Source organism: Suncus etruscus, chromosome 19, assembly GCF_024139225.1.
Source record: "Suncus etruscus isolate mSunEtr1 chromosome 19, mSunEtr1.pri.cur, whole genome shotgun sequence".
Taxonomy (NCBI): Eukaryota; Metazoa; Chordata; class Mammalia; order Eulipotyphla; family Soricidae; genus Suncus; species Suncus etruscus.
The window spans coordinates 39432543-39452781 of record NC_064866.1 but is presented as its reverse complement, the minus strand read 5'-3'; the positions used below and the strand labels follow the sequence as shown (position 1 = coordinate 39452781).

The following is a 20239-nucleotide window of genomic DNA, read 5'->3' as shown; positions in this document are numbered from 1 at the left end:
AATTCATCTCTAACCTCTGCACAGCCTAGGTCTACCATGTCTGCCCTTCTGGTGTTAATGGCAGAATGATCCATTCTGAATGCTCTGAATTTATCAGTTCAACTTCTCAGCCTCATTTGCATGCAAGTAATCTATAGCTATATTCATGAGTTACCTGTACTTCAGAGCTCTGCCATATACAGCCCAGTTCTAAATATTGATTTATTGATTCACAGGAGGAATAGAGGCATCCTTTATTTACAGTTATTATGTCATAGTCCAATAGCTTCGCATAACTATTAAGCTAATGAATAGTCCTAAAACATTCATATCAAGAACAAAAATTTTATTTTTTATGTATTTAGGATAAAATTTTTCTCAATTAGAGAATTAGAATAATGTTTTCTCTCAATTTTCTAGAAAATTGAGTTTTGATTGTGGGGAGATTGATATCCTTAACATCATTCAAAATATCATGTTTTGTCCTTCCTTCAGGCTTCCATTTTCAACATGGTCATTGTTATTTCCCCATTGAGTAATATTGGCTCGTGATGTATAATTTTCTATTTTTTTCTCCTGAAGTGCAATATGAAAGGCAGGAAATGTCTCAAAGGACTAGAGAACATGTTTGCATGTCAGGCTAAAGGTTCAACTCTTGGCACCAATTGTCCCTAAGTGCTACTTGCAGTGGTCTCCAAGCACCATAGAGTGTGATTAAAAAATTAATATAAAGAGTACTATCTGTGAACCAAGTGCCAATAGAGTTCTACTGAAGAAATTTTAACTAAGTTCAAATTTGTTTTATACTATCATTCAACTTGGACAATTAAATTTCCCCCAAGATTAGTTATTTCTTCCTTCATTCAATGATTCACTTATTAATTACTAGGTTTGCTAGTCACTAAGATTGGTGCTGAAGAAATGCAGAAGGAGGTCTAAGCTGCCAAGAAACTTGAAATATAATGATATTTCTAACAGGTCAATAGTTCAGTGAGAATTGGCATCATTGTTGCAGGGAAGCATAGTGGAGGATAGAAAATTGATCCAAGGATTTTCAGATAAGTAGAAAATAATCCAAGAATAAGTAACTCAGATCTCAGGACAGCAAATTCATCATGTCAACCTACAGCTCAAGCATCTGATCCTTTCACTCTACAAATTTTGATCTAAATTTTTTACTCCTGAAATAGGTGATGCTATTGACTCTAAGGAAGAAAGTATGCAGTATGTAACTTCTCTAATAAACTGCCAAACAATCTACTTGTCTATACTCAATTTCAATAGACTGAAAACTACAGGAAAATTTTTCCATAGGTAATATCTTTAACCATTTTTACAACAGATTAAGTTTGATGCTCATTGGATGAGACATATAGGCTTTTTAGAGAACATGAAAAGCTTTAGACATTTCCCTGAAATAAATTTGCACTCTTCCGATAACATGACTCTTTCTGACAACAAAACTCCCCAGGCTCTACTTAGCCCTGACTCTAAAGATAACTGCTGAGTTCAGCCAGGGAGTCATTACAGTAGTCTGGGTTTTCACTCTTTTCAAAAAGACAAGTGGATTTGAAGGTTTCCAGAGAGCATTGGGTGGATTAAGTAGATGATTTGAGCCATTAGCTTTGAGTAATCAAACGTTCTCTGATGTTCCAGGGCCAGAATAAGGTATAAAGGTAAAAATGAGTGTGTGGATCTTATAGAACTGCAAATATGAAAATGTAAATCTAAGTTGTCAAGTGGATAGCAAAAATTCTGTACCTACCTCATAGCTGAAATTTTTTTTAAAAAATAGTGGAATTTTTTATCTCCAATGATTAATTGGTTGTTTGTGAAGTGAACCAAATTGCAGCCTAAGAACTAGGAGCAACGAGATAGTTACAACAGGTAGGGTGCTTGCCTGTTGACCTGGGTTTGATCCCAGGCATCTCATATGGTCCCTAAGTAATAATCTGAAATTTGGTTTCATTTTTTGAGCTTCATCTGGTCACAACTGGTGGTGCTTGAAAACCATGGGATGCCCATTATTAAACAGGTTCCCTCATGCAAGGCTAATGCCTTACCTGATATGAACTTTTTTTCTAATTTATCTCTGTTTAAAACGTGAAATTTAGAATTTAAGTCTTCTTGATGTCTTGATGTGACTGAACTGAGTCTTTATTTTGACATTTCACAGAGGGTCATAGAGATAACACATAACTCACAGCACATTCTATGAATATTCAAGACCCCAGTTTTATTCTCTGCATCAGATTGTATCCTACCATGTTTAGCACTCTTAGCCCCTGAGTTTGCCCGAATGGTACTAAGCACTATGAGTTAGGATGAAGCTTCATTGAATCCTTGTGTCCTACCCTTAAGCCAACTTTTGACCAAGTATTGCTGGGAATGAATTTTGTGTCTCTTGAGGATGGCCTGAATGCAAAGGAAAAATATTCTTCATTGAACTTCATCAGCACTTTCTTCATCAAGAAAACCTTTTATAGTTAAAACTGCTGTAACTCCTCTGTATGAAGGTTTTACTTTCCAAACATTGTAGTTAGTGTGAATATATCTGTGCTCTTATTTTTTTTAAGTGAGTTGGCACATATACCCCAACCCACTATTGTGCTCTGCACAGGAAGCAAGTGTTATTACTCTAAGAGGTATAAGGGTTATCATTCTGAGGTGACCTAATAACAGTCCGGGGAAGTGGGGTGGGAGAATCACTTGACATTTTTGTGGCCTATACAGCATTCTTTCTTGGCTAACTGTTTCCTCGCTTATTTTTGCTTTACTTTGGGTGAAAAAAAATCTACAATGGTAACTCCTTGGGTCTTAATAGAACTATTTAAAATTGATCTCACATCTCAAGATTTGTCATACTACAATCTTGAGTTCCAGGTTAGAAACTAAGTCCATTGGTGTCTTTCCCATTCTAGATGGACTTTAATATCATTTTAATTCTGCAAAGAAGCTCTTCACATTATATAATGTTGGTGACATAGAAACATCATAGATATCATAGATAGACATTACCCTGTCAGATTTGCAAACTTTTATTTTTAGTTTTTGGGTCAACCCGGCAGCGTGCAGGGGTTACTCCTGGCTCTACACTCAGAAATCACTCCTAACATGCTCGAGGGACCATATAGGATGCCGGGATTTGAAGCACCATCCTTCTGCATGCAAGGCAAACATCCTACCTTTATGCTATCTCTTCAACCCCAGATTTTCAAACTTCTAAGTGGTAATATCAGAAAGAAAAAAAATAGGAATAATGACAACCCAGGAAAGCTAATTTACTTAAACAATTCCAACAGAAGAGTATGACTCAAGAGTTAGAGTAAGAGGAAGTAGAAACTACTTCCAAAAAAACCCAAAGATCTAAACATTTGACTCTAACCTGAGTGTTTGTCCTTTTTCCAATTAGAACGGACACAACTAGTGTAAAGTACAAAAGGTTGATTCTCCAAGGTGCTCATTTGTTACTCCACTGGATGCGTAAGAAGCGCACCATTACTATATTTAATTCTTAAAAATGGAAGTGTCTGGAGAAAAAACTCGACCAATAAATGTCAAGTGCTAAACTTAAGCAATTTATTAGCACCACAAAAAGTAATACTTACATAATTACTTGAAATGAAAAGTTACTATAAGACCTTAGAAGCTCTAATTATTTAGATAATTCTTGTACTTAATTTTCTCCAATTTTCTGTTAAGAATACACATATTTGGGGCCCGGAGAGGTGGCTCAAGTGGTAGGGCATCTACTTTGCATGCCCTAACCTAGGACAGACCTCAGTTTGATCCCCCAGCATTCCATATGGTCCCCCAAGATGTAGCAAGAGCTATATCTGAATGCATAGCCAGGAGTAACCCAGGAGCGTCACCAGGTGTGCCCCCCCCCAAAAAAACCCAAACAAACAAAAAAAGAATACACACATTTTACCCCCTGTGAAAATACATTGACATACCTGAAAGTATACCTCTTTGATGTTCATAAGAACACTGGTATATATGTTTAACATTTCATGAACTAAATAAAACTATCCAGATGACCAATCCAAGCTCATTATGTTGCTGGGTAGAGGACACTTTTCCAGTTATAGCTAGTGTTATTTCAGCCTTATCATTTATAGATTAGTACTTTCATTCACACATGCACCCATATTCTCTGTATAAATTATTAATATGTCACCTTCTCTCTCCCAACTCTTGTATCACATTCAGAAGTCTATTCTGAGACTTATTACATCTCTGTGTTTCACTCTATCCCTAACCTTGAGATGAGGTCAGTGCTGGGTTGTAAATGTATTTCACTTATTGGAATGGATGTGCTCTTTTAAAAAGCTAAACTTTCATTTGGAAGTGTGCCTCAAATACTGTGACTTCAAAGTGACCACATAAAAATGGATCTGTCACGTTCTGTTTTAGAACTCTTAGATTTAAAAAAAATGGCACAGGTATAAAGAGCTAGACATAATCATTCCTATTCTGAGAATATTGTCTTTGTTATTGCCTCAAAGAAAAATATCAGGAAATAATAACAAATTATCTAATATAAAGAATCAGTTGAATAGAACCAGGAAAGAGTCAGACACCACATGTTCTGGGTTAATCTGGCACTGAAGTCTTTGGACCAGGTCTTGGGGATAAAACTTGAATGCAGAGATTGACTCTATGGGTTCTAAATCCCATCATTCTTAGAGCTCTGTTCACTAACCTCAAATTCTGGTTGACCCGGAAGTTCAGCCATATCTGACAATTTATCCCTATTTCCTGCAAAAAAAAAAAAATCAAACTAGTATGTCTTCAAAGTCATGAGCTACTGGTAACATTAACTGATACAAGAAGCAAGGTATTTTATGTTTGATAAAAATATATCTGCAAGATGTTCATAAATTTTTAACTTAAACCACAAGATGAATACGTGTATTAATGGTGAAAGGATAAAGAGTAAACTGCTTGGATTCAAACAAATTATCAAAGTAGCAAATGTTCAAGAACTAGGGATACCTCCCCTGCCATTTTTATTTTTATGTCATAATATATATACATATATATCTGTATATATATATTTGAATTTTAGGGCATGAAAGTGTCAATGACCAATCAAAGTATTTCTGTGTATTTTATAAAGACACCTACACTTTTGCTTTAATCTTATATTATCTGCATATTAAAATATTTGGATATAAAATAACAATAGAACATTCAAAGGATTTTTTTCCTATTTTGTTTGGATTATTCAGAGTGGTAAATATTTGGAAACTTTCTATTCAACTCAAATGTGGAGAGCAACGACTATACAAATAGTTGGAGCCCAAACTAATATTGTTTATCGTGATTAGAGATTTAGACATCAGACTGCAGAGAGGAATCCTGCAGTCGTCCAGAATGTAACTTCAGCAAATGCATAGACATTCTGACTCTGGTGATATAATTTGCTGGAGCTTAGGTTGAAAACTGCTTAAACCTTTTCTCATCATGTGCTCCCATAGACCTCCTTCCACAATAAAATCTAATTAATCATTCCTTTGCTTTGGGAAACAGATAACAGCATCATAACTATCAAAAAAAAAAAGAAAAGAAAAATTAAATAGGAAGACTAAAAATTTATTAGATGAATAGTTATAATGCCAATTCATTTTCTTCCAACAGAAGGCAAATAGAATAATCTTGATGAACCTGCCTTGTTTGCAGATAATGGCCTTATATTGTAGCTTTTCGTGGAAACCATATATTGCATTATTAAGTGGCAGGCTCAGTAACACTTCAGATGTTTCTTCTCAATTCAGTGTCTAGCTTTCACATTCACCACTTAACTCTTTCTTACAAGAAAAACATTATATTACACATTTAAGATTATATCTACTTACCATTCTTGATTTGATGAAAAAAAAACCTAACTTTTCAAATCTCAAAAAGCAATCATCCTGAAGGCTTGAATATAAATAATAATCAACTATATCGCCTCAAAGTTATGCCAGAAATGAACTTTCTTCTAAAAATACTGAAAATATCACTCTTTCAAAAGAGTAGGAAACATCTTCTAGGGATTTGTTTGTAGTTTTAACAAACAGCAAAGGAAAAGTAGCTAATGAGCACGTCTAAGTGTTCTTCTCTAGACTTCATGTTTGACCTCACTGTTTCTTCTCAGATTTATTTATAGTGATAGAATACTGGAAAAGAAATTAACTGAATGGCAATCTCTTACAATTCTGCAGGTGAAAAGTCTTATAGACTTAGAGAGGCATAAATCAAGTATTGGGAAATGTTTAATAGAGGTAATGGAAAGGTCACCCTTCTACTGGGCAAATAATTGTGCAGTTATTTGGGGAAGCAACTGGCTTTTTTTCTGACCGAAAAATATCAATCTAAAACTGAAAAGAAGCTGCATTTTAGGAAAGATTAGGATCTTTTGTCACTTAGGTCAAGGGCAAAGTACCAGCTTTGTGCCATAGGTATAAATTGTGTCACTTTTGGAGTTTCTTTGACCATCAAAGTCATTATCCCATTGAATAGAAATTTTGAATCTAGAAGGTACTACAAGAAGAGAAAAATATTCAGATATTAGAAAAAAAATCAATTGAGAGAAGTTCTAAAAATAGCCAGAACTTTTTTAGAATCCTTAAGTTTCCCAAATGGTATGTCATGAGATGTATTGAGGTGATTTGAATAAAGAGGGTTTTTATGACCATAAAAGTCTAGAAAATGGGGTGCTTAAAGTTTAATTTTTGCTAAACTTACCAATGCCTTTATACACTGATATATATTTTGATATTCCAATAGGAGTATATGAATGTTTTCTCATTTGACAAACTATTTTAAAGTGAACATTTGGTGACCAGAAATGGCATAATAGTAAAAATGAAAAAAAAAAGTGAACAAAAGAGATGAAGTCACTTTTCTGAATGAAAGTGATAAGGGAAATGAAAATAAATAAATAATGGGTCAATATTTTCTAAACTAATTGAACCTCAACTATTTGTAAATATGCATCTATTTATTCCTATTCATCTTGGAATAAATTTTTCAAAAATAGTTAAGAGGACATAGTAATGAAGTAAAGAGCCAAGTTTACCAGAAAGTCAACAATAAAACAAGGTAAGGGCTCTAATGGCTTCTTTGTTTGGGGACTGGATATGTGATCCATTGGCTAAATGTTTTAACCCAACAAAACCAGATGATTCTAAAGAAGACATATCTTCAGTCTGATATTTCATTAGAAGGATTTATTTGCTAAATTAAAGATAAAGCTTATTTTATTTTAAAGTCTATAGTCATTTATGAATTAATATGACCCATATGTAATTTTTAATGTTTACATTAGATAAAAGATTATTCTGAAGAATTCACATATCAACTGATGTACATAAGAGGATTAATGATTTTTCTCCACTCCATTTAAACACAGTTTATAGAAAAGTGTCTAAAATCCAAATGATAATTATCACCAGAACGCAGATAAAAATCTTTGTTTGGGAACTTAAATTTGAAGGAACTCTGGTCCTCATTTGGCCATCCATGTGCCTTAAGCACTTCTCAGTAAAGAAGTAATCTTTGAAATGCCTCAGGAAAGCACATATCCAGTTGAGGAAAAATCTCAGGGCTACAATGTTTTCTGTGAAGAGATTTATACCTTACAGTTCAGTTCACCTGCCAACTATATATATTAACATTACTGCTCCAATATGATAATCCAAATATCTGATATACCAGTTAGAGTAAATAAAAATATATGTACTTTTATGATAGCATAAAAGCAAAATATATTTCCATGATCCTTGAAAATATGTATTTGTACTGGATATATTTAGTATATTATTGGTATATGCATTTTATGTATTTCTATAAGTTCGTAACACTTAGAGTTTAAAATACACATAATATTCATTTGTTATCATGGCATTTTGTTCCTTTTTTAAAAAATTCTCTAGTCAATTTTTTCTTAAATTGCCTAGGTGAAACCATAGCTTTAATCTTAAAGGTTAATTTAAGATTGTAATCATGTTTCAGAGCTTTTTTTCATTATAATCTCAACTTCGTTAACACTGGTACTATGAGTCTTAAAGGGGAAAGTTATATTCTATTTAAAATAACATATTCCAGAATAACTCTAAGGCAAAGAAGATATGATGCGCACTTTCTCAGCACTATTCACAGGTGAACTATTGAAGATATCAGCATATGAATTATTAATGTAAGTCATAATATCCTCTTGAAAGGAATACATGGGCAAATCACATTGCTTCATTACAAATGGTAATGGGGTATCACAATTTCAAATGGTATTTGCTCCAAAGCTCTTCATGCCTTGAAGTATTATGATGCATCTCTTCCTAATTTTAATTTTCCTGACTTCTTAAGTTGATACTTGTCTTTCTTGAGCACATAGGTACTAAAGATGTAACCTTACCAGAGAGAAATTGCCTTAAAAATGCAAATTTAATTTTCTTCAACTGGGGATGAGGCAATTTATCAGAAAAGGAGTTCCTGAGCATAAGGGGTACAATTTCAATAAATAAAAATTATTGCTGAGACAAGAACATAATTCTCTCAGTATCACTGACATTTTGAAACAAGAGCTTCCTTCAAAGATCTTATATATAGTTTGGTAGCAATGCTGACAGAAAGAGACATGCTGTCAAATGTGTCTCTTAATAGAGAAACCACAGAAAATCTTTTGAGATGCAGTATATCTCTAACAAGAAGCAATTTTATTCATCTATGCCTGAAAAAAGTTGCCCAAGACACAATACCTATTCTTAATTTTCCAAAAGTTCTTCGACAGACTGCTGTCAATCCTTGATAATATTTTCATGAGCTTACAATCAATTTAAGAAAACATAAAAATGAAGGGAGTTATTCACTAAAGTTAATTTGTTTTCTATAAGTAACTGTTTTTGCTTTAAGATCACATCAGTCTTGCTGAGAAAAAAACTTATTAGGTTGATAAAAATGATTGAGAGTTGCAGTTGAGGTCATTATTGCTATGAAATTCAAATATCTAAGAGACACCTATGGCTTTAAGTGGTAGAATTGATAGCCACAATTTAGTTTATAGAACAAAAAAACTGCCAGGAAACAAGATTTATGCAAGTTTTAGGAAGGTTTAACTGCAAATGACAGTTAAACTAAATTACAGGGGCCAAAGTAATATTAGTAGTAATATTACAAATCCTTCAAGTAGAGGATTTGCTTTGCACACACAAAACCAGGTTTGATGCCCAGAATTTCAGATGGTCCTCTGGGCACAGTCAGGAATAATTCCTGAGTACAGAGTCAGGAGTAATCTCTGAGCATTGCCCCAAAACGAGAAAGAGAGTCAGAGACAAAGATCAACTGAATTACATAGATAACCACATATTAAACCTCAGTTTCCAACACATAGCAGGAGAGCATTTTGACATCTGTGAATTAGCATGTATGTGTAAAGAAGGGAAGCTTGAATTTCTTTTATACCTCCATTTCCAAAATAGAAAACTAAATATTGTAATTTTCCCAACTGTAGAAAAGAATGCCCAAGAAATCAATGAGCACCCGAGTGCCTGGAAATCTAATCTCTGAAATACTGCCCTAAAGCCATTTAATACCACTAGTAGATAAAGGTGTTTAAGTAAAGATATTAATTAAAAAAAAAAAAAAGAAATCCTCTGACCTTGCATGGATCCTACTGCTTGATTTTCTGCAACATTGGTCCCTGCTTCCTTTTTTCCACCCCAGCCACTCCTCATTTCTCAAACTGTCCTACCTCCTCCTAACATCTATCTTTTTCTCTGTGGTCGCTTCATGATATTTAAAGATGAAATTGCTTCAGTGCCCAAATAATATATACTTACTTACTTTCTCACTCATGTGGCCACACACAGCTCCATTCTTTATACTGAATCTAAAGAAGTGGGTTTAAGTACTTTTTACCAGACATAAAGCCCTGCTATAGAATTCTTATGGATCATAAATTTAGGCTACATTGAAAATCTCCTTGAAGGTTAAATGAGGAAGCCAACAATATTATAGAAAACTTCTATAAAATGCATTAGAAGGCTTTTTGAGGTCAAGTCCTATTCTTTCACTTTGGTTATAAAGGCAGAACAGTTGACACAGCTGCAGATGAGCTGTTGGCTCTAGAGCGTGTCTCTCTGATGCTCATAAATGTAGAAAGAAGTTGGGCAGAAATGCCTCAGAGGGGCATTTAGATCTTCCTGGCTGCCATTAGATATCTCCTCGAATGTATATTACTACAAGCTCAGCTCTTAGGACGGCCATGTTTAAAGATAGAGAAGCAGTAATGTTCAGTCAGGGTGTTTTTACTTCAAAACTCATTGGATTTATTGAATCTTATCATTGTCCTCCAGGAAAGCTCTTGGAATTGGAGATTGCTGTTAATGTTTCTGTACTCTTGCATTTCCAATTCCCACTTTTTGTCAAAGATGTGTCTTGAATTGGAGCTGTAAGCATTGCATCTGACTAGATCCACCCAGTTGATCTGGTCATCTGCAATAAATCATCAAGAAATAAACACCTCTTGCCAAACCTAGGGTATCTTCATAAGCCAGTGGTATTTCTACATCCTAGGAGTGATACCAAGACACACTTGTGCTAGTTTCGCCTTTCCCCATCTATGCTGTTTAACCCTGTGAAATGATAACAGCTACAACTGCTTGCATTTTTTGCCAAAAATATATCAAATATATATCTATATAGAAATATAGATATATATCAGCTATGAGTAAAACAAAAGTGTGCAGCATAAAACCCTGAAAATATTTTTTAAAATACAAAGAAAAACAATCTTGTCACATTTGATTTGCTGTTTGTGAGAATGCAAAAAGAAAAAAAAATGCAAGTTATTTTTGGATCCCCAAGTCTCTCCATCACCAAAGAAACCACACTAAAATGTGGAATCTGGAGACGATCCTTTCTGTGGGCTTTCAAATATTTTAGTTTTCAAATATTTTACTTTACGTTGTTTGGTTATTATTTTATTTATTTTCTTTTATAACCATTTTCTTTCTCTAACCTGAGTTCCTGGTTAGAGAAAGGATTTCAATTAAATTTCTAAGTCGGGGAGCACTCCAAATATCTGAACCAAAGGAATTCAGTGCACCTACACAGAGGAAAGGGAAGTGTTCCTCTCAATATGGTATTTTTTCAGGTTCTGTTACTCTGAAACAAATGCTAACCGATCAACTTCTGTAGGTTTCACTGAAATCAACTGCATGAAATGCTGTTCTTGTTTGCAATGCAACCTGATATTAAAACATTGCATTTCTTTTTTAATCCAAAGGGTACTCGCAGGTTTATTGTGTTTGCATGTGCTTTCCCCCTAGACTCTGGCTGCCCTAACAAGAAATTCAATAAATCTACTTCCAAACCATCTTGCACAAGCTTTGCATGTCCAGTCTGGGCCTGAGGAAATTAACAAGAGAATAGAACATACCATCGACTTGCGGAGTGGCGATAAATTGAGAAGAGAGCATATCAAGCCATTCTCACTGATGTTTAAAGACTCCAGCCTTGAGCATAAGGTAGACCTGGTTCTCCACAGTGGCTCTTTTTCTGACGTTGCCATATATATTCATGGGTCTAGGAAGAGAACCCAGGGGCTGTGATTCTGGTTGGTTGGTTGGTTGATTATTTGATTGGGTTGCGTCCTTCCTTTTTCTCTGACGATCATAGACTATTATTCATGAAAGGAAATACTGTATATACATAGAGAGAGAGAGAGCTTCCTCTTTGTTCTAAAAGGAAAAGATAACCAAAGAGAGAGTGAGAGAAGAGAGAGAGAACTCTTTAACATCAAAAAATGTCTTCCTCTTTGTGATTATTAACCCAAGTGATATTAACACCAACTTGTCTTTGCTTTCAGGTAAATGTGCAAAGTTACAACCTTCTAGTACAATATATGGAGACACTCAATAAGTAACTTGATGTAAGATTAATGATAAACCCGTTGTTGGTTGTAGAACCTTACTTTCTATTTTCCCTGATGCACTTGGCTCAAAGCAAAAATGGGGAATTCTAAGCTTAGTCGAAGGAAGATAGTTTGGGTGGAAAGATGGGTTTGAACTCCATCTCTGCCATTCCCTTGCTATGTGATCTTCAGAAAACGTAACCCTTCTGAGAAAGAATTCTAGTCTGTGTGACAAGGATAACAGGCATGCTTCCTCATAGAGGTTATTTTACAAAGCTGCAATTGGGTTAATTGTCTCTGAATGGCACGCATCATAATGACGCCACTTTTTCCAATGTCTGCCTCCCATTTAAAAATGTGTGCAGAGAGATCTCTGCTTATCTGCTCCTTAGCTCTGATGGAAAGGGACAGACTTTTCTTGACTGAGCACAGGAGGCATTTGGCACCTTCAAGGAGCTTCAAGCACAAACAGCAGGGAATCTACTTGCGAATTTTAGGGGTTTGATCCAATGTTTTGTCAAGCTCCAATGAACAAGTTTTTGTGTGTGAATTTCCTCAGCTTCCTGGGAGATATGACTATATTTGGTTTGGGACATTTATAGTTCTTTCTTTAATATTACCTAAAGATAACAAACTCCAAATCAATATCTTCACATGCAAGTTGACATGAATTTTATGTACTAACAAAACAAAACAAAAGGAGATGTTTTGCTTTACTAAGAATTCCTCCCTTATAGCAGGTGAACTTTTTATATTTATAATATAATTAAGGGCTTAAGATCCGAATTAAATCTATTTCCCTTTGTTAATGGACTTGCAAAGAATTTTCTCAAGTAGCCTATGTAAAATACCTGTGTGCCGAACTCTAAAAGACCCTTTTCTTCATTCTTCTTAGAGATGCCATTGAATTTACAAATGACCTGGCTCCATTAAGCATGTAGATAAGTTTGTTGTTGTTGTTTGATTTTTTTGGTTTGAGGGCCACACCCGGTGATGCTCAGGGGTTACTCCTGGCTATGCACTCAGAAATCGCTCCTGGCGTGGGAGACCATATGTAATGCAGGTGATGTAACCGCAGTTCATCCTAGGCTAGTGCAGGCAAGGCAGATGCCTTACCGCTTGCGCCATGGCTCTGGCCCCATATTTTTATGTTCTTTTTTTTTTTATTTAATGGTGTCCACATTACATCTGCAGGCACCTTGTATGAAAACAGGAATGAACCTAGGAGAGGCAAAAGTGTTTGAGGTCTGTGACCAAAGAACTGCTTCTGAAGGAACATTTTGGAGTTGCTTCACTGGCAGTCCTAATTTGCTCTCTATCCAGTATGTTCTACATTACATGGGTTCAAAGCATGTGAGTCAGAGCAATGGGACACATCCAAAATAAAAGAACTTCCCTTAATATCGCAGAGATTAATTTATTGATTCTTGCTATTACACCCAGAAGAAGAGCCATGCTACTACAAAACAAAGAAAATATGTAATTATGAATTGCTGGGTGTTTACCACATACCAAGCACTAATTTATATTCTTCACATAAACCAAAAAGTATTTATTAGCAGACTCACTTTATAATTCATAAAATAGAAATAATGAGAAATAATTACAAGTCCTACCCAAATTCAATCTATACTGACACGGATTTAGCTCTGTGTCTATTGTGATCCCAAAGCTGTGGCTTTCCCATTCATTACAGTGTCACTCCCAGAAGCCCCAGAGATTATATGAAACCAATCTTGTGCTATCTTCATCTTCTCCTCTTTGAATATTGAATGAGGTAGGAAGCATGGGATGAAAGTTTGGAGACATATAAGACCCTATAGCCTTAGTAAAATTTTAAAAAGAAACTTTAAGTTCTCGGATTTCAGAATTTGAGTTTACATGATATAATTAAGCATCTACACTGAGCCTTTTTTCGATGGACTGAAATCTCAGAAAAGATTTTCCTGCTTACAAAAGAGAAAGATCCTATATTTCAAAATCAAGCTATCATAGTTCACTGACTCTAAGTTATAATAAACTGTAGTTTCAGTGAATCAGCAAGAAAAAAATCAACCAAATATGGAAGTTTTAGAGGAAAAGAGAACCGGAAAAAAACCCTACTCAGCAAACAATAATAATAAAACCCTGGTAGATATGATGTTAAACATAAAAAAGAAAGAAAGAAAATCACTCTATGAAGTCAAAATTTCAAAATGGAATCTGCAGAGCTTTTCTGCTTGGATTCACACGATCTTTAAAAGTAAACATTGAATATAGGTGTGCAGAAGGCATTTTTGTACTGTTTTTAGGTTCCTATGGTATATCCATAGGAGTGGTATAGCTGGATTATATGGGAGCTCAATTTCCAGTTTTTTTAGGTATCATTTATTTTCCACAAAAGCTATACTAGATGGCATTTCCACCAACAATGAATGAGAGTTCCTTTCTCTCCATATCCTCACCAGCACTGACTGTTCTTGTTCTTTGTGATGTGTGTCAGTCTCTTTGGCATGAGATGGTACCTCATTGTTTGATGTGCATCCCCCTGATGATTAGTGATGTGGAACATTTTTCATGTGCATTTTGGCCATTTGTATTTCTTCTTCGAGGAAGTGTCTGTTCATTTCTTCTTCCCATTTTTTGATGGAGTTAGATGTTTTTTCCTTGTTAAGTTCTGTCAATACCTTGTATATTTCAGATAATAGCTTCTTATCTGATGTTTATTGGGTGAATAGTTTCTCCCATTCTGTGGGTAGTCTTTGTATACTAGTCACTATTTCCTTTGAGGTGTAGAAACTTTTCAGCTTGATATAGTCCCATGTGTTTATCTCCCTTCACTTCATTGCAGTGCTGTTTACAATAACCAGAATCTGAAAACAACCTAGATGTCCCACAACAGTTGAGTGGCTAAAGAAAGTGTGGTACATATACACAATGGAATACTATGCAGTCATCAGGAGAGATGAAGTCATGAAATTTTCCTATACATGGATAGACTTAGATAGAGACAATAGAGATGAGAGCTGGAAGAACCAGCTTACAAAGAGTGATGAGGCAGGGTTCCTCAAAACTTTTAAACAGGGGGCCAGTTCACTGTCCCTCAGACTATTGGAGGGTCTGACTATAGTAAAAACAAAACTTATGAACGAATTCTTATGCACACTGCATATATCTTATTTTGCAATGAAGAAACAAAACAGATACAAATACAATATGTGGCCCGCGGGCCATAGTTTGAGGACCACTGGCAGAAAATTAACTACACTGACAACTGTTATGACAATGATGATGAGTGAGAAAGAGATGCCTGTCTCAAATACAGGTGGGGTAGGGGAGGAGGGAGATGGGTGGCATTGGTAGTGGGAATGTTGCACTGGTGAAGAAAGGGTGTTCTTTTTATGACTAAACCTGAACTACAAACATGTTAGTGATCATGGTGCTTAAAAAATATTATATTTAAAAAAAATTAAACAACATCCAAAGAAAGTAAGCTTTCAAATAATCTATGAATTTATAAGTAACAAAAGCATCTTGTCATTTTAACATTTTAATTATTATTGAGGACAATAATCTTTTCTCATGTTTTGCTCTTGTTTTTTATTGGCTTTGTTTATACTTTGTGTATGTCTTCATTATGCTATGTGTAATTTGTCTTACTTGTGCACCTTGACTATTTATTTTAATAATATTCCTTTTACCATAGTTTTCACCTGTCATCTATTGTGATTCTCTTTTATACAGAGACTTTTATCTTTTATACACTCACAATAGGGTGATATTTTTCAGGATCTGGACTCATTTCTCTTTTAGGATAGGACTGATAGTCGATGGGGAAAGGCAATTAATTACAATTGAGTTTCCTGGCCAAATTGTCTTCCCCAGATCTTCAATACCTACAGAGGGTTTACTAATATGGGAACATTTATCCAAGGAGTTAATTTTATCAGTATTCCAAATTCATTATTTTAGTAATTTCAGTAAGTTCTATATTGCAAAACAGAATATAAAAAAAAAAAACAGGGGCCAGAGCAATAGTGAAGCGGTATGGCATTTGCCTTTCACACAGCTGACCCAGGACAGACCTGGGTTCAATCCCCAGAATCCCATAAGGTCCCCCAAGTTAGGAGCAATTTCTGAGTGCATAGCCAGGAGTAACCTTTGAGAGTCACCAGGTATGGTCCAAAAGACAAAAATAAATAAAAATAAAAAATAAAATAAAAGCAAATTCCTCATTTCAGATAATTGGGATATACTTCATATATTCAAAACTGATTTGGAATCTTTGCTTTTGAGGTAGGTATTTTAATGGCATAATTGTTAACAATAAGATTTATTTGGTGATTATTAGATTTTCTTCTCTCAGTATTGATATGTTTCTGATTAATACTGAAAAGCTTCTTTTTGATAAGAAAAAAACCTTTTGTCGTTTTGATCAAATTCAGCAATAAGATGTCTTTTATCTACCTAGAGTAAGAGTTTTCAAATCTGAAAGTGAATCACATAAGAATTTTGTTTAAAAGATAGGTATGGGGGGCTGGTGAGGTGGCACTAGAGGTAAGGTGTCTGCCTTGCAAGCACTAGCCAAGGAAGGACCGCGGTTCGATCTCCAGGCATCCCATATGGTCACCCCAAGCCAGGGGCAATTTCTGAGCACTTAGCCAGGAGTAACCCCTGAGCATCAAATGGGCGTGGCCCAAAAAATTAAACAACAACAACAAAAATAAAAGACCAAAAAAAAATAGGTATGGAACCAGAGCTATGTATTATAGCAAGTAGGGTGTTTGGACAATCTAAATTCAATCCCTGGCATCCAATATGGTCCCTGAGCCTGCCAGGAGTAATCCCTAAGCATCTCAAGGCATGAAATCCCCTCAAAAATTAAATGAAAAGGAATTATTTTGCCCATCACTTTGCCACCAAAGATTCTTATTTTATAGGCAGCCGACATTTTAAGAAAACTTTTCTTGTATCCATTGTCTTTAATTGTCACTCACCTTATATGTGGGTATACAGTTGGACTCGCAAAATAGTTAGATCTGAGTCAACATATCCTAAGAGAAGAGGTGAATGCTCTGTAAGGCTTATATTGGTCCCAAGAATTCAGACTGATCTTAGTTCAAATCCTTCTATCAACATACATGCGAGTACAATAAAAAAAATTTAATAATCTAAAAATTTATTATCAAATAATGACAAATTGATATTTTCTCATACTTACCTAAACACCCTCACCTACATATGCACATCTCCTTTATCTCACAGTACTTGGTAAATTCTTGAAAGACAGAAAAGAACAAAGACTTTATTCTGATTTGGTCAATAATTGGGCCCAGGGACTTGGACAGAATTCCTGCTTGTTACTGGCCACCCAATGCAGAACAGAATGTTTCATTTTCCCAAAATGTTTAATGTTTATAATACTTGCCACTTATGAGTTGTTGTAAACATTAGGTGACATAATCTCCATACAATGTTTGAATAAATCCTAATCTGGACAAAGAAAACTCAAATTACAATAAACCATACAAGTCTAGAGCTCTTTTAAAGAAACCATTTTATTTACAACAAGTGGAGGGGTCATTTTATTGTGTCACAGTCCAAGAGTTTTGGAACTTCGGAAACAATAAGTTCCATCAGTATTGACATCCGAGGCTAGAGTTTCCCATTAGAATCTCCAAGTTAGCAGAGCATGAGCAGTGAATACTTTTACCCTTTGGAATATTGGAACATATAAACATTTAAACATACTGGAATATGTTTAAACATCTTAAGAGTCATTCACCAGTCTTTTTACTAAATTATAAAAATTCTTTCTCCTCCATATCTTTAGGGAGGTTTTCTGTTTCAGCATCCAAAGACTAGGCCTTTCTTCCCATAAATAAGCCAATCATTTTACATTATTTCATACATGGATCTTTTTAGGTACCTGAATACCTATACTTATGTCTCATAACTATACTTATGTATGGGCCTACTCTCAGTGTTCTTCTATTGTGTGTTCACTCTAAAGACACCTGCTACAAGACTGGGACAAACTGAGATCTGTGACCTGTACTCCCTCAGCACATTTACACTTGACTAGATCTTGGGCAAGTCTCTGAACTTCCCATGTTAAATATGTGTAATAAGGGTCACCTTACAAGGTTGTTGTGCATGTCAAATACAGACAATGCCAAGTGTCTCAGGTCTGCAAGTAATTGCAACTGAAGTTGCACGTTCAAAGGAAGTTGCATTTGTTCATCACTAACTACCACGTCAGAAGCTAAGTAGAAAAATCTTTGTACATTTGATTTCTTCAGCTCATTTTTTTCCCGTAGGGCGCAGCCATCTTGCCTCTAGGATGGCAGGAAGTGCGTCACATGCCTGCTACGCTCCAATCTTCAGTTCATTTTATTAAGTTTTATAGTAGTCATCTCAGATAAAATGAGTTTTATGATTTGACAGGTGAAGAAGATCAGAGAGTAAGACTAGCGTATGTTTCACACTTGTAGAAGACAACAGTTTAGATTCAACTATAGCTCATTTTTTTTCTGAGATTCACACTGGTTCTATCACACCTTTTTACATTTGTAATTTGTAATTGTAAATTTAATTTTAATTTTTAATTTGGACTTTATAGAGGATAAAACTGGTAGGATGACATGGAGGGAATTGTATGAATATGAATTATATTATATTATATATATGAATTATATGAATAGTCACAATAGCAAACACGTTAGGGAATAAATAATGCAAAATCAAAACTGAAAATTTCTATCATCCTCCATTACTCACCACATACTCATAAATGCACAGACATGTATGCACAAATACATATATATACAAAGATAATCTGCCTCATGCTATTAGAAATATCTAAAAATTCTGATAAAGGTTGACTAAAATGAACCTCAGTGATAGTTCAGTGGGGAAAACATTTACTATGCAATCTGTGATTCAGACCAGTGTTCCAGATAGTTCCTAAGCCTTGTCATGAATGATCCCTGAGTAAGATAGTCAGGAGGGAACACAGCCAGGTGTGTTCAAAAATGAAAATTAAAAAATACTAAATCAAAGCTAACCCTATCACTCCAGCTACCTCAAGTACATGTAGTAATCAGTAAAACATAATAAATAAGTAAAAACATGAGTATTTTCTCCCTTTGGACAACGGAAATAGGAATGTTAAATCCTTGAATTTTCCCCAACTTATGAATTCCAAAAAGAGAGTTTGGTTGAAGCAGATCGCGAGTATATTATATGACTAGTGTATTGTAGAAATAGGTGAAAAGCTATTCAGGAAGAAGAAGGAAATAAATCATAAGAAGGAAATAATCCAAAAGGGGTCCCAGTCAAAAACTGTTGAGAAACACTACTCTTAATAACACTTCGGCTGTGTACTTTTGTTTTTATTTATGTTCAAAATTTCACCCAGCTAACTTTATGAAGAAAAAATATTCAGTATAAACTAAAATGTTTCAGAGAAATGAATTGTATACTGAATTTTTTTTCTCATTACCTCATGGAGAAGTAAATATCTAATTAAGGTAATTAAAGAGGAATAAGTAATTAATAAGGGACTTTGCAAAGTGAAGAAAGCTTCTAAGTGAATGTATTTTCTGATGGATTTAGATGTTGGACTTGGTAATTAGATAATATTTTTTAGAAACATTTAGAATCCAAACTACCCCATTTCTTAGATACAAAAATTAAGAAAATTAGTATGAAGCAATGAGTTGAATAGTCAATTTTTATGTTCTTGACACTTGATTATTCTTATAATCTTATTTAATTATTTTAAAGGAATCCTATTGAATTCTCAGGTTACAACTAAGTTTTAAACACTCTAATAAGGCCCATCATGGTAAGCATATTTAGGCCACCTCTTTTGGTAGAAAGAACAATTCAAAGACTAGGGAAATAATCCATCCTTTGTTCACATAGTATATTCATTTATATATTTAATATTGCTGCTATTTCTACAACTCTTTGTATAGGCAAATTATATCAAAGACCACTTCACATGGCTTTTTTTTTTTAATTAGATATGGGGGCCGGAGCAGTGGTGCAAGTGGTAAGGCATCTGCCTTGTGTGCGCTAGCCTAGAACTAACCATGGTTTGATCCCTCGGTGTCCCATATGGTCCCCCAAGCCAGAAGCAATTTCTGAGAGAATAGCCAGGAGTAACCCCTGAGTGTCACCGGGTGTGGCCATAAAACCAAAAACTAATAATAATAATTAGATATCTAAACTTCTACAAAGCCAGTATTTTAAAAGCCAGAAAGTTAAACAGGGTCAAAGATATTTGTCCTGAAAGAATCAACCTTAGTCTTCTAAGCTCTGTCTGAGAGATCTGAGGACAGAGGCAGAAGTAGTCTTGAGCACTGCAAGGCGTAA

At 34.9% G+C, this 20239-nt stretch overlaps 1 protein-coding gene across 3 annotated transcripts in view; it reads left to right on the top strand.

Moving 5' to 3' along the window:
- ADCY8 (adenylate cyclase 8) overlaps positions 1-20239 on the top strand; it is a 273697-nt gene that overhangs the window by 177797 nt on the left and 75661 nt on the right. For 2 of the 3 annotated variants that reach the window (XM_049765555.1, XM_049765556.1), the window contains exon 8: positions 11295-11492. The exons of the other annotated variant lie outside the window; for it this stretch is intronic. In XM_049765555.1, the coding sequence (XP_049621512.1) occupies positions 11295-11492 (198 nt within the window). The remainder of the gene's footprint in view (positions 1-11294; positions 11493-20239) is intronic. 3 annotated transcript variants of the gene reach the window in all.